Here is a 13,349-nt window from a genome sequence, read left to right as displayed (position 1 = left end):
TAGGCTCCTGGTCTCTTTACAACAGGTTCAAAATGTCAGTGAAGTAGCTTATTTGCTACCTAGAGAGTTTGCTATGCTCTGGGGATCTATCTAGGTGACACTTTTAAACTTTGCACCAGAGGAGCATGTCTTTGTTGCACACAAAGCTTTATTATCCTTTACTTTGAATTACAATGTTCTATATAGCTTTGGAAAATGAAAATGTGCTGGTGGCCCTAGAGGGCGGTGCCCATTAATCACACATTTTTCAAGTATGACACAGCTCTCAAGAACAGTAAAATAAAATCATAGAAAGAGTTCGAGTTAAAAAAAAACAACAAAAAAAATAACATTCATCCCGAGTGTGCTATAGAAAGTATGAGCCATGCACTTTACTCCCAAATCATTTGAGCACTTGCAGCTTCCTGCACTGCTGCACATTCTCACACACTGGTGATGTTAATTAAACTCTGCGAGGGTTCAGGGTGATCGCTGGAACCGGAGCCTGCAGTAGCTGTTCTTTGAACCATGATGTACATCAGATCAGTGGCAAACTTTTGAAAGCACTTCAGGCAGACATTGGATAATTTAAGGTTTATGCTGATCATCACAGATCACTAAATGTCAGGGACTGTCTGGTCAGTGCTGATATATTCATACAAGAAAGCGGGAGATGCACTCAGATGATACACTGCCTCTGGTTCCTGTCCCTATCAAGAATGAGCAGCATGTAAGGACCCGTCTAAATGCGTGAGGGCTTTCAATAGAAAAATGGCTCTATGAAGCAGTCCTTGACTGATGGAGCTGAGAAATGTCATAAATCACACTTGTGCTGTAGTAACTTACAAAACCAAACCAGGAGCAACTGAGGAATAAAATTGCGAATTATAGAACCATTTTTCACAAATATAAGGCCGAGATGAGGGTAATAAATACACAATTACACATGGATTTAGAGAAAAAGTCACATTTAACATTCTCAGCCACAGAGCAGATGGGTTTTAAAAAGCCCCGTTAAGACACAAATGTGTTTTAGATCCAATCCTTCATGTTGTGGGTCACAAGAAAACTGGCCTGTAATATGACAAATCATTATCTGAGAATACTTGTGATATTTAAAAGGTACTTTTTGCAATTACCTTCTTGAAAATATAACTGTACTTTTCACCACCAGGGGGCAGTGCATTACTATTGCGAACAATATATTGAAACATTTTAGGATATGTGCTGCTTTTGAACCCTTTTCTAACATCTTCAAGAGGCTTTTCTTTTATCAGGCCTCATTGTTCACAAGAACGTGTTCTTGATGACTTGCCTGGTTAAATCAAGGTTACATTGACTCACTGCACCATCTTGTGGTACAAATTGGTATTAAACAAAAGTACACCTCACTCTAGTTTATCTTCATTTTATATCTCTTCAATGGCATAGAAATAAAGACAAAAATATTAAAGGTGCTTTTTTTTAAAAAGCACCTTTAATATCCCATATACTACCAATAACATGTTTCTAATACTCCTGTACTTTTATTCAGGTCACCGATAGTGGAAACAAAGCTGCTTTCTTTCTTTTTTGAAAAAGGGTCACTGAGCTCATCCTTTTTGCAGCAGTCCTGAGGTGAGAAGACATTCGGCATCTAGTTCACAAACACCTCAGCGCAGTTAATAGAAAGATCAACCCTTTTAGTGACCTTCCAGACCACTAGACAATCTCTCTGAGCACCAGTCCACTAACCATCAAGCCCCATGTTGCCTTCACGAAGTGCACAGTAATCAAGGTGAAATTGAAGGGGTGGCAGTAAACACCGGTTCAATTTTATGGACAGAATAGGGGGAGAAAAAAAATGTGTGTACACGTGTTTGTGGTGAAAATACACCACCTGCAGTGTCAACAGCTTCCAGGGTCATCACAGCATTCGAAGAACTTCCAAATTTAACTCCCTCCACCAGTTAGCAAAAACATTTGAAACTACAGTACTGTGCAAAGGTCTTCAGGGGCTTTCAGAGAGTTTGGAAAGCTACTTTGTTTGATTTTTTCCCCCCACTTTTTTCCAAAGGGGATCTGAGCAGATTACATGCTCATGCAGAAAAAGTCCTATAGCATCTAGAAGTCATAACAGAAACTAAGAAATTTGTATTGAAACATCTAAGTAAAGGTCAAAGTTAAGATTTTGTTAGATTTTTTGTTCATTCATTTAAATCGGATAAAGAAACATAGTTTAAAAAAGAAATCTAAAAGCTGAGGTGCATGGCCTCTGTTCATAAAATCAAGAGGTAATTAAAATAAGCGTCTCATCTTGTGCAGCTCAGCTTGTGTGACTCAGTGTGTGCTAATCCTACTCCCACAAGGGGGCGTCTTTGAACAACAATCGGCATCCTTGCTCACTGGTGATGTTGATGATGATGATGATGCAGCAGCACCTAGAGACCTTTTGATCAAGCTGAGCTCATTAAGACCACATGGTTTCCACTAATGCTGTCCTTGCTAAACAGAGCGACTGTGAGACACATTGAGTGGAAGCATTTCTAACATATGCTGTCAGAAGAAGCAGAGGAACAAATGTCTGTGTGTCCTGGAAAACTTCCCATTTGATTTGCAGTTTCTTTGGCTGGTGCTGGCAGCTGAAGAGATGGTTCCACATAACTTTGCAAAGTTGCACAACTGTTTTTTTTGTTTTTTGAAAAAGAAGATTTTCCCGTCTCCAAAGCACTTCTCAAATATTTTCTTTGTACTGTTCAAGGACCTATTTATTGGTGTCATTTGTCCACATGGCTTAGGTTTCATTTTGCCTTGTGACACCCCATTTCCATCCCAGTGAAAGAAAACAAAGACACAGGAGGAACCAGTGAATAACTCTGTACTTTTAAATTCACTGTTGAACATTTGAAATACCTCCTAGCTATTGTGTGTAAACCCGTGTGATTTCATTTCACTGAAACACTGTTTGGGGGGGGAAATCAGCATCCAAACAGAGTGGTGGAAGAATAGCACACATCATTCACTTGAGGAAAGGAATAACACAACAATATCAATATAGTGATATTACTTACTGCAGGACTTTTAAGTAAAAGTGAAAAACTATTGAGGTTAAGTTACCAGGTGTTCATATGAGTGTAATTTATACCATACTGCATTATTGCATTTAGCTGCGGTTTAGCTAATTTCACCTACAATATGTGCAGTACTAGTTTATTTGCAGCAAGTCTTTGACACAATAAAAAGTAAAGTTTAACCCTCAAGTAATCAAGCTAATAGTTCTGACTAACATGACAGAGTGAGGCAACTTATGGCCTCATTATATTATACAGGAAAACATTTTGGGGCTCTGTTTGTGTCTATCATAGCTGCAGTACTGCACAAAAGTCTAGAGTCACCCTTTCCTTTATATTTTGCTTCCAAGGAATTCGATTCCCCCCCCCAAACAAATAACTTTCCAGAATTTTAAATTTTTTAACGTCTTCATGTATGAAAAATGCCAGTGATGACACAGTTTGGCAGACATGCATTACATTATTTTTGCATCAACAAGGGGACTTGCCTTTTATACAATACTTCAGTTTTTCCAAGCAAAATATGAAGAAATGAGAACTGATAGAAAATATTCTTACAAACAGAAATCGTATCACCTCCATCCAATATGTAGTAAAGTACCATATACACTCATCAGCCACTCTGGTAAGTACACCTGTTCAACTGTTTGTTAGTACAACTACCTAATCAGCCAACACTGCAGCAACTCCAACCATTTAGAAAGAGGCCAGAGACAATCAAGACGGCCTGCTGAAGTTTGAGGGATTTCCCCACAGAACGATCTCTAGAGTTTACAGAGAATGTCCCAAAAGAAACTAACCAGTGAGCGGCAGTTCTCTGTGGAACAATGTTGTGTTGATCAGAGGTCAGAGAAAAAAAGGCCAGAGCATCAGATAGGAAGGCAACAGTAACTCAAGTAACCATTTGTTACAACCAAGGTATGCAGAAGAGCACGTGGGCAGCAGAGGACCACACTGATTGCCAATCCGATCAGAACAGGAAAATGAAGCTGCAATTCACATAGGCTCATAAAAACTGGACAGAAGATAGTTTTAAAAAAAATAAACTTCCTTGGTCTGAAAAGTCTCCGTTTCTGAATGCAGAGTCAGAATTTGGCATAAACAAAAGCCAAGTACCGATCCATCCTACCTTGTTCAGGCTGCTGGGGTTGGTGTAACAGTATAAGATCTTTTCATGGTACACTTTAGCCGATGAACCTGCGACATCGTCATGCCAATATGGACTAAAATGTCAGCACCTTGTTGAGACAGTGCCACAGAAAATTTAAAAGAAAAACAAGGGTTCAATACTTAACTATCAAAACTGCAAATAAAGTGACCAGCGTATAACAGCACAAAAATTGTCCAAGGTTCGCAAATTGCACTTTGTCCCATTCCAACACTGCTTAACAGCTGACACAGTACAGGTCATAAAATGAGTCCTGCTTTATTACTGTCCTTAAGGCCCGGTCTTTCAGAGTGATGGAAAAACCCTTCTGTTACTTTAGAATTGTGATTAAATTTAGCTCTAGGCTAAAAAAAAAGTCACACCCACAAGAATCAAACAGAAGCCTTGAAGCTTATCTGTGGGTTAAATGGGATAATGGGATTTAAGATTTGCAACGTGTCTGTAGTAGTGCACAAGGTTGAGATAATGTGTCACAGGAAACACGGTGTCAGTGTGCAACCAAAACAGAAAACACAAACACTGCTTTCATGAAAATTTGACATTTTAATGGAAACTAAAATTGTGAACACTGGAGTTTTCTCTCTCTCTCTTTTTTTTTTTGTAAATTGACTATTACATTGTTTGGAATTTGAGGGTTATTATCATGCTTTGAAAATAAAAAGAACATTTTAATGTGACACTTCTGTTAAATTCAAAAACAAATCAAAAGAAAATTAAATAATCAGACTGCTCACTTAAAAACTTAAATGCCAACCTGTAAGACATGAGAAAGAAATGCCATTGCCTCGTGTTTTAAGAAGGGCAAGAGATGGAGAATCGATGAGAGGAGGAGCAGAAAAAAAATAATGCATGAACACAAACAGCAGCCATTTGAGATGACAAAGAAAAGGAGGACGATTCGGCACATATCATCTCTTATGACTGAATCCTTTAAAAGGACATGTGTCGCCCTTGTTTACTCCCATTGTAACTACCTCTCAGGTGTCACTGAAATAAAAAATTAAATTAAACAAAACAAAAAGCCCTATGTAAATTTAAAACACTTCCAAGAGGCAATGACAGTTTAAAGGAGGGACAGTTTTTAAGTCAAGCACAAACACCAAGTCCAGCATTTCCCGTTACAGATGACTGATTGCTGGATGATGAAGCAGCACTTCCGGTATTTGTTTTAAGAATCCCCCACCCCTCCCACACACACCGTAAGTCAACGCGCTCAAAGTGACATTCAGCTGCTACAGTAGTGACTTCTCATCTCCATCAACCGCCCTCTGTCTGTCTGTCTGTGCATTTGTCATTCAGTAGCTGAATATCTGAGTAGTGTACCTTTGGCGAAAGCAGATTCAGAGCTGTTGAACTGCACTTTAAAAGAAAAAAATAAAAATTAAAAAAATAAAATAAACACCTCGCCCCCCCCCCCCCACCTCACAACATGATCAACAACACGACAAATAAAAATATAATCAAGAGGAACTCTGGATGCAGTGTTTTCAATGCTCATCACTCCATCAGAACTATCTGAAGAATTAAGGAAATTTGTATAAAATTGGATGAGAGAAAAACAAACAAACAAACCCCATTGAGAGCAAATATCTTGACATAGGGATTTAAAAAAAAAAGAAAAAAAAAAAAGAAAAAGAAAAAAGTAGTAGGTCTATATCAGCCTTACTAACTAAACATCTAGCGCTCATCAAAAATGAGACATTGCGATTTTCTTAATTATTTCTTTTAGTCACATCCTATTTGTGCATCTATGGATAAATTATAACTCAAAAATAAAATTTTTTTTTTTTTTAAACATTAAAAGATTAAACTTGTTAAATAATTTCAAATTAATTATGTGCTACGTTCAGACATTAACTCGACAACGGACTGGAGTATACACCAACGAGCAGAGATCTGTCTCCCGTGCCCGTGTGATTTGGCTTTAGGTCGCACCTGTGAACACAACCTACAGGACGCCTGAAATGCTCCTCGCCTTCAGTGGCATCCACATCGTTTAAAAGAAGAACAATTAGGAACAGCCAAAAGAATACTTGAACAGCGTTGCAAATGTTCCAAAAAACAAAACAAACAACAAAACAAAAGAAATAAAGAAAATGGCACAGATATACGCTGGAAGCAGATTTGAAACAATCAAAATTGCTGTAAAAGTTTTTCTTTATAACACAGGCACCTGAACATGAAACGAGGGACTTTTTTGAAATATACGAGGAACTTGCATATAATAGGAAGAACTCGCTATGCGCGCACCAAACAAACAAACTTGCCACTCACAACCTGGAAGCATCCTTGAGGTGATTGCACATCCTGAGGGGGTGGAAATATAAACTCCACATGATCAGGCTTTTCTTTCTCACCACACCAACAGTCACTCCCACCACCACCCAAAAGACAAACCACTGATTAACCACCTACTCTGCTTCAAGAACCTGTTTTTGGTTTGCAGGCTACAATGCTGAATAATTATTTCCCTCTCAATATATGCATATTCAATATAGCCTTGTTGCTGTATTAAGTGCTTGAAAAAGAGGGGCATCAGGGTGGGAGCAAAGGAGAATCTCTGATTTCCCTCTACCAGGACCACTCTAGCATTAAAAAAAAAAACAAAAAACAAAACAAACCCCCCCCCCCCAAAGAAACAAAAAAACAACCCCACACATGAGAAAATAGTGTTTTCATCATAATACTACAGTAAGATCACGTACTCGTTATTCTGATCACCCTGCTTTACATTTAGAAGCCTAAAGCTGTGCACTGATAATCCTTTCAGCCTGAACATTAACCATATGGTAACCTGATTGTGTCCCCCGCCCCCCGCAAATAGATTATGGGCCATTGCAAGAAATTAAACTGCGGTGTTTCTTGTAAATTGATGCCAGATTAAGTGTCAATTTTCCACAAGCACAGAACAACATAAAAATAAGCGCTTATACCTCCTCAATTACCCCTGCTTCCTCATTGACCACGTCTGACACGAGCGTTCTCGTTCAGAGGGCAGCGTCTGCTGATACACTCATCCATCAAATGGCGTACAATGAAAGCCAAAACAAAGCTTTTTAAATACCAGAGAGCCGACTGCGATTAGACGTGGAAGTTAAATGTCAAGACAACTTGTACAAAAACATGGCTGCAGTTATGACTTCCCCTCTCTGTGCACGAGCACGAGCTGCGCCGCCGCCTAATCAGGACACAGTGGAAAGAAGTGTACTCGAAAGCTCATGTGTACCCCCGTAGAAACACCGCTGATGTTCAGCATTAATAAATCAAAGAGGTGCTTCACTATGAACACATAAGGGAGAAATTGAACCGGCAGAGATTACAAGGTTACAGTCCAGGATACATGGAAAAGAGCCTGTGCAGCACTGTGCTTAAAAAGAAAAGAAACAACAATTTTAGAGCCCAAAACGATTAATGACAGCACCTCCCACGCCATGACAATTTTTTTCTCAAAGTATTAACTTTTTGGTGTGTTGTCACAACATACGATACTTTATATAAATCAGACTTAAAGTCAACCTTTCCAATGAGAACGTTTACGTGACGGGGGCCGTTTGGCAAGAAACAATATTAAACACAGTCATGGCTTTATCAACACTACCTGAGTTACATTTAATAATTCTGTATATTTAGCGGCTTTTTTTCTGAAAAGTAACAGCCCAGAGCCATTCTTTCAAGGAGGATTTCTCGTCAGTACACACAGATTTCGTCTATTAATCATAAGATAAAAGCAATTAGTTTACATAAAGTGCTAATAATCCACACATTAGCCAAATCAGAGCTTCTAGAGAAAAACCTGGACAGTTGCTTTGTTGAGTAAACCGATTTTGATTTGCTGATGGTGAAGGAAAAAAATAAAAAAAATAAAAAATTGACATCACAGCTGGTCAGCTAGCGGATTTGGGCTGCCTAGACTTAGATCTTACAACAGGAGCCTTTAGAATAATTTTAAAAAATATACATATATCCCACCATCGAATTTAGAAGTCGTGCAACAAACTGAACACCCTTAAACATTCTGAACTGCACTGCAGGCCACGCTAGCATCTTGGCTGATGACATTGTAGCTCTACATAACCCTCGCAACCCCTCCCCTCCCAACACGCATGTATGGATCACACGGTGTTATTGCACACTGGTTTGCAAACGTAATAGGTTATCCACAGTAAAACATAATAGTATTAAACTAATCTTCACATTTGAACAGTTTGAAAAAGTGTCTACTTAGGGAACTAAGATTAGTATTGCAATTGTTCTGTTACTGTTATCTTTGTATGCCGATGAACAGTGACCTCCAACTCGTGCGTTTCCACCAGTAAACATGCAAGAAAAACGATGCCGTACAAGGCAGAAAAGTAAAGACCAAATTCTGAGTCAAAAGAAGAAACAAAACAAAAAAGTACATTGTAAAAATGTAGAACAAGAGGAACTGAACACAAATACAGGCAAAATAATCTGTATTGACATCCTGAGCCTTACTGCTGAACAAAAAGCACAAAATGCAGAAGACTTTTGTGGAAGCAATGTCTCTTTTTTTCTCCTCCTTTTATTTTACCAACAGTTTGTCACCAAGCTTATTCCCCAACTCAGAGTTCATTTAATAGAACGTATAATGAACCTCAGTTTAAGAACAGCCGGTGACAACCTACTAATAATCTGAAATGTATGAAAAACTTCAGGATGAATTTAACGGAGACCTTATTTTTGACTCTTTAGCACACCTAATAAACAGTGAAACAAAGGGGGTGGCTTTCCTTCAAACTGGGCACTTTTGTACCTGTGCTCTGGGGTCATACTGTAGTGCAGATAACACTCATGTTAGGTAAGACGAAACGACACAAAAAGAAAACGTGGGCAATTAAATTTTCCCTTACTGATTTAAGACAAAACTCCCTTCCTGGATGGGGCCTCACCTATAAGCTCCCATTTAACTTAGAGTTAAGTGGGACCCCACAAACCTCCCCCCCAAAGAATGCTTTGCAGAGTGTTTTCTCCTTTCATTCATGATGAATTCAAGCTTGCACACAGATGTGCATGTATAACGTCTAACATATCTACAATGAAACTCGTGAATGTGTAAAAGAAAACATGACCGAGGCATGCTGTAGTCAGACTGACTGCTGCCACAGGTCAACAGGATAAAGGCTTAGGGAGGTGCAGTCCAAAACACCTTCCTTTTGATGAACTCCCAAACATTATCCCTAAAGAGCCATGAGACAAACAAAGATCGCAGCCCAAAGTGTCCATTCGTCATGTTGGAGAGGCACCAATCAGCTCCTTTTTAACGTCCATCCAGAGCTTGTGTGTTCATTTTGATGCCCCCAGAGAAGTCCGTTATTCCACCCGAGATTCCATGGAAAATCTGTCATGCTAAACTATCAAATGTTTTCACAGTTGTCACTTCTATCCAACAGGATTTGTGATTTCCAAGGTAGATAACTGCAGCACCCAGAAGAGAAGAAGGTAAGTACTGTAGGCCATCTACCTCACTGATCAGGTCCATCCTTGGTCTCGCCGTAAATTACTACCCTTTTTGGATCTACAGGAGAGAGGAGATGAATTAGGGTGATCAAGGATTCTGTGTTTATTTTAAAATGTTACGCATCATTTCTTAAAGCATTAAATGGCCTTACTCTGAAGCACATTAAGGAGTTAACCCCTAATGTGCCTCAGCATTTACTTAGGTGAATGTGGCCATGCTGGTCATTTCAGTGTCTCAGCTAGCACAAAGGATTTCATAAATGTGTGATAACACTGCTGTGTTTTATCCCATTATTTTTTCTTATCTTGTCATTCTATACGATTATTTTCTTTCTGAAGCATTTAGTAATGGTACAAAAACAAAAAAAACAAAAAACAAAAAAACCACATCTTTCTTATTATTACTACTGTCAGACATAGTGTATTCTGGACCTTAATTGCAAGTTTCAAACGATGGCCTTCAAATAAATTAATATTTGAAGGTTTTTTCTTTTTTCATTATAGAAAACTATGGGTAAAATGAACTAAATCCAATCCTAAATCCACAGCCATTCCTTGCTTGGAAAACAGTGCAAACACATATTTAAGACAGGATCTTTGTACCTTGTTTTTGCAAGTTGAAAACGGATTCCATTTCTGATGAAAGGAAACAAAAACACACATTAGCTCATCATGAAACATTCTTAAAAAAACAATTAAACAACAATTAAAAGAAAGCAACAACAACAAAAAAAAGCAAATATGTAAACATTTTACAAGTTAGTGTTTTACACAGTTGACAAAATCTGAATTTAGGTTCATGCTTGATGCTGTTAAACAAAATTATATTTTTACATATCGAACAGCAATCGCAAGAACCCTTAAATGACCACTGCAAAAGGAAAAAAAAAAGCCCCGTACATTTCAACAACTGACACTGAATTTTTTTTGCTGTTGGTGATTAACTGTAGCCACCTGCTGCCACAAACGATTATTTTTGCGATTAGTCGACTAATCAGAGCATGCATCCATTGGACGTAAAACGTACAGCTTATTGCACCAGCATGCATCTGCTCTTATATAACTATCATTAGCTTACAGCTTTAAGTGTTTAAGGTATGTGCTAACTAAAAATAAAGGCAAGATGATAGTTTATTAAATTTGCAGATTGTTTCAGTGAAGTTTAATAAACTCCTTGCTATCTAAAATATAACGGGACACCGGAGTATATTCTCTCGAGCATCTCACACTTCTGATAATCAGTTAGCTGAATAAACGTCAAGCAGACGTGTAAAAACTATAAATTTAATCTCAGCCAAACTGATTTACTCAGGAACAAATAAAATACTAAAAAAAGCCAAACAATAACATTTTTAAGTCATCTAAGTGACTTATATATGTTTAACCTGAGTAGCAAAAGACTGCGGTTGGGTTTGAAAACGATTTGCCCGGAGAGTCCAGGGTTCTCACCGGCTCTAGTGAGCTTTGCCCCCGGCTAGCTATCGAGCTAGTGGGTAACAGACTTCAGAGCGCTTTTCAAAATATGTGGTGTCTTGATAAACTGAGCAGATATTTGAGGTTTACACAGCTACATTCTCGCCTGAAAATATGTTAAACGTTTATTTTGTGACCCAGAAAGAATAAAAACAGTAATATTAAAACTAACTAGCTGCCGCCATTGTTGGAAACTGAGCTGGGCTGCGCTATTAATTCTGGGCAAAGCTACTTCTTCTTCGGGGTTTAACGGCAGCTGGCATCCTTGTACATGCACTGCTGCCATCTTCTGTTTCAGTCCGTTATTACACTCTTAAATCCTACCACTTATTCCTGCATCTTTTGTGATCTTCCAAAGCTTCAAACGATGCGTCGACTATTAAATCAGTCGACAACAATTTTGATAGTCGACGTAATCGTGACTAGTCGACTAATCGTGGCAGCCCTAATTAACTGCAAGCATTTGTGGTGACTAACCGTTTACCCAAAGGTTGACTGTGTTGACTGCAAGGGGATTGGCAACTTGTCTACAAACAATCACAGCTTGGAATCACTCTCAGACGTACTGGTAAAGGTTTATAACAAACTGTCATCCAATTTATAAATACAGACAGAGACTGATTGTAACATAGTGTCAAAGTCAGTAGTCTGCTACACATCTCTTTGCATCGTTTTATCACAGTTAATCTTCATGTTATCAAACCGACTGCATGCCATTGTTAACTTAACCCTATTCAATCACAAACGGATAGCAGACTGACTCCACCTTATTGCGGTTTTATCACCGCCTTAACACAAAGTCACTTTGAAGACAGCAACTGACCGAGTGCTCACAGACCTGGTCCTGTATTTGTAGTAACTTTTTCGAAGGCAACGAAACTACTCTACAACTGCCATTTGCCCTATCAAAAAGCCATTTTTGGAAGGTAATAACATTTTTAATATGGATAAGATATTTCGGTTGGTGAGCTGCAAATATTCGTTTTCGCCTTAGCAAAGAATCAAGTCAAATTTCATATGAAGTCATCTATGGCTGACTTTGTTCATTTCTTTGGTAGAACTGTGGGGCAAATATCAGACGCTGTCTACAGTTACTCAGACTGTGTGCTGAAGCACTTTTGCTGAGGTTAACTGCTACACTAATTTTAATAGTCAGAACAGGTGGTGCCAAAACAGATTCTAAGTCCACACCAACATATTTTTATTTTGAAAAGAAAAGAATCACCACCCAGATGTGCATTTGAGGAACATTTCAGAAATAATTATGGTCCAACACCTGAACACACATAGCAAGATCATTTAGAAAGCATCATGATGTAGAAATAAACTATAAAACAGCTACTATTTTATCAAACAAGGTAAGCAAAACCTTAAAGAAATACAAGAGAAAAATAGACTTTTTTTTTAAACATTCAATGTAGCCCTAAGAATTCAAATCTGGTTATTGGGTTAATGTTTTTGATAGAGCAGAGAGTGAAACTTACCTTTAGTGTGATAAGTGACAGCAGCTTTAACGTCAAAGGACCCCCAGCTACACCTCGTGCTAATGTCTTTAGAGAGAACCTGTTCTTTAGATGAGCCAAATAATAAAGTGGTTAGCTGACCCTGCGCAGACTTAGCACCGTTGTCTTTACTGGGGGCCAACACAGCAGTTCCTGCACCTTGTGTCTTTTCCTTGCCACATGGCTGCAGCTTGTTTTCCTCCTCACTCATCCCATAAGCAGGAGGACAAGCATTGGACACAATGCAAGGGGTACAAGTCCTTTTCTCAGGGTCTTGAACCAAAGGCCCAGGCTCTAACAATGATGGGCTAATGTCAAAGCAAGGCTGGGCAACCTTGGCTGCAACAGCTTGACACTCGCTATTAGATGTGACCACAGTAGTTTTGTCCTCTCCGGGCACCAGCCCATTTCCGCCTTCTGGGCCCAAGTTGGGCTCATTAATGAAGGAAAGCCCCCACTGATTCTGGAAGATATCTCCCAGGGCTTTCTGATTTGTCTGAGCCGCTGGTGGGTCAAGGTGACGAGCGCTAGGGAGTACAGGTTGCATATTTAAAGGGTAAATTAAAAGAGTACACTTTCTAAGCTCATATGCCTCTCCATCTACAGGACTAGTTGTGGAGCTACAGTTACTTTCCAAAGGGGATGCTACATTGTCGCCACTTAGGATAGACTGGGCTGATGGAATACTACTAGCAGCAG

At 38.9% G+C, this 13,349-nt stretch overlaps 1 protein-coding gene across 1 annotated transcript in view; it reads right to left on the bottom strand.

Moving 5' to 3' along the window:
* Positions 1–4,731: 4,731 nt before the first annotated feature.
* Positions 4,732–13,349, bottom strand: part of nufip2 (nuclear FMR1 interacting protein 2) — an 11,438-nt gene continuing 2,820 nt past the window's right edge. The window contains exons 2-4 of the mRNA XM_006799520.3: positions 12,633–13,349; positions 10,279–10,311; positions 4,732–9,733 (exon numbers count right to left, since the gene is read on the bottom strand). The exon at positions 12,633–13,349 is cut by the window's right edge and continues 966 nt beyond it. Coding sequence (XP_006799583.1) covers positions 9,681–9,733; positions 10,279–10,311; positions 12,633–13,349 — 803 coding nt within the window. The 3' untranslated portion in view covers positions 4,732–9,680. The remainder of the gene's footprint in view (positions 9,734–10,278; positions 10,312–12,632) is intronic.

This window comes from Neolamprologus brichardi, chromosome 10 (genome assembly GCF_056152115.1).
Source record: "Neolamprologus brichardi isolate AB-2024 chromosome 10, ASM5615211v1, whole genome shotgun sequence".
NCBI lineage: Eukaryota > Metazoa > Chordata > Actinopteri > Cichliformes > Cichlidae > Neolamprologus > Neolamprologus brichardi.
The sequence above is the reverse complement of the archived record's forward strand: the minus strand, read 5'-3'. Positions and strand labels throughout refer to the sequence as shown.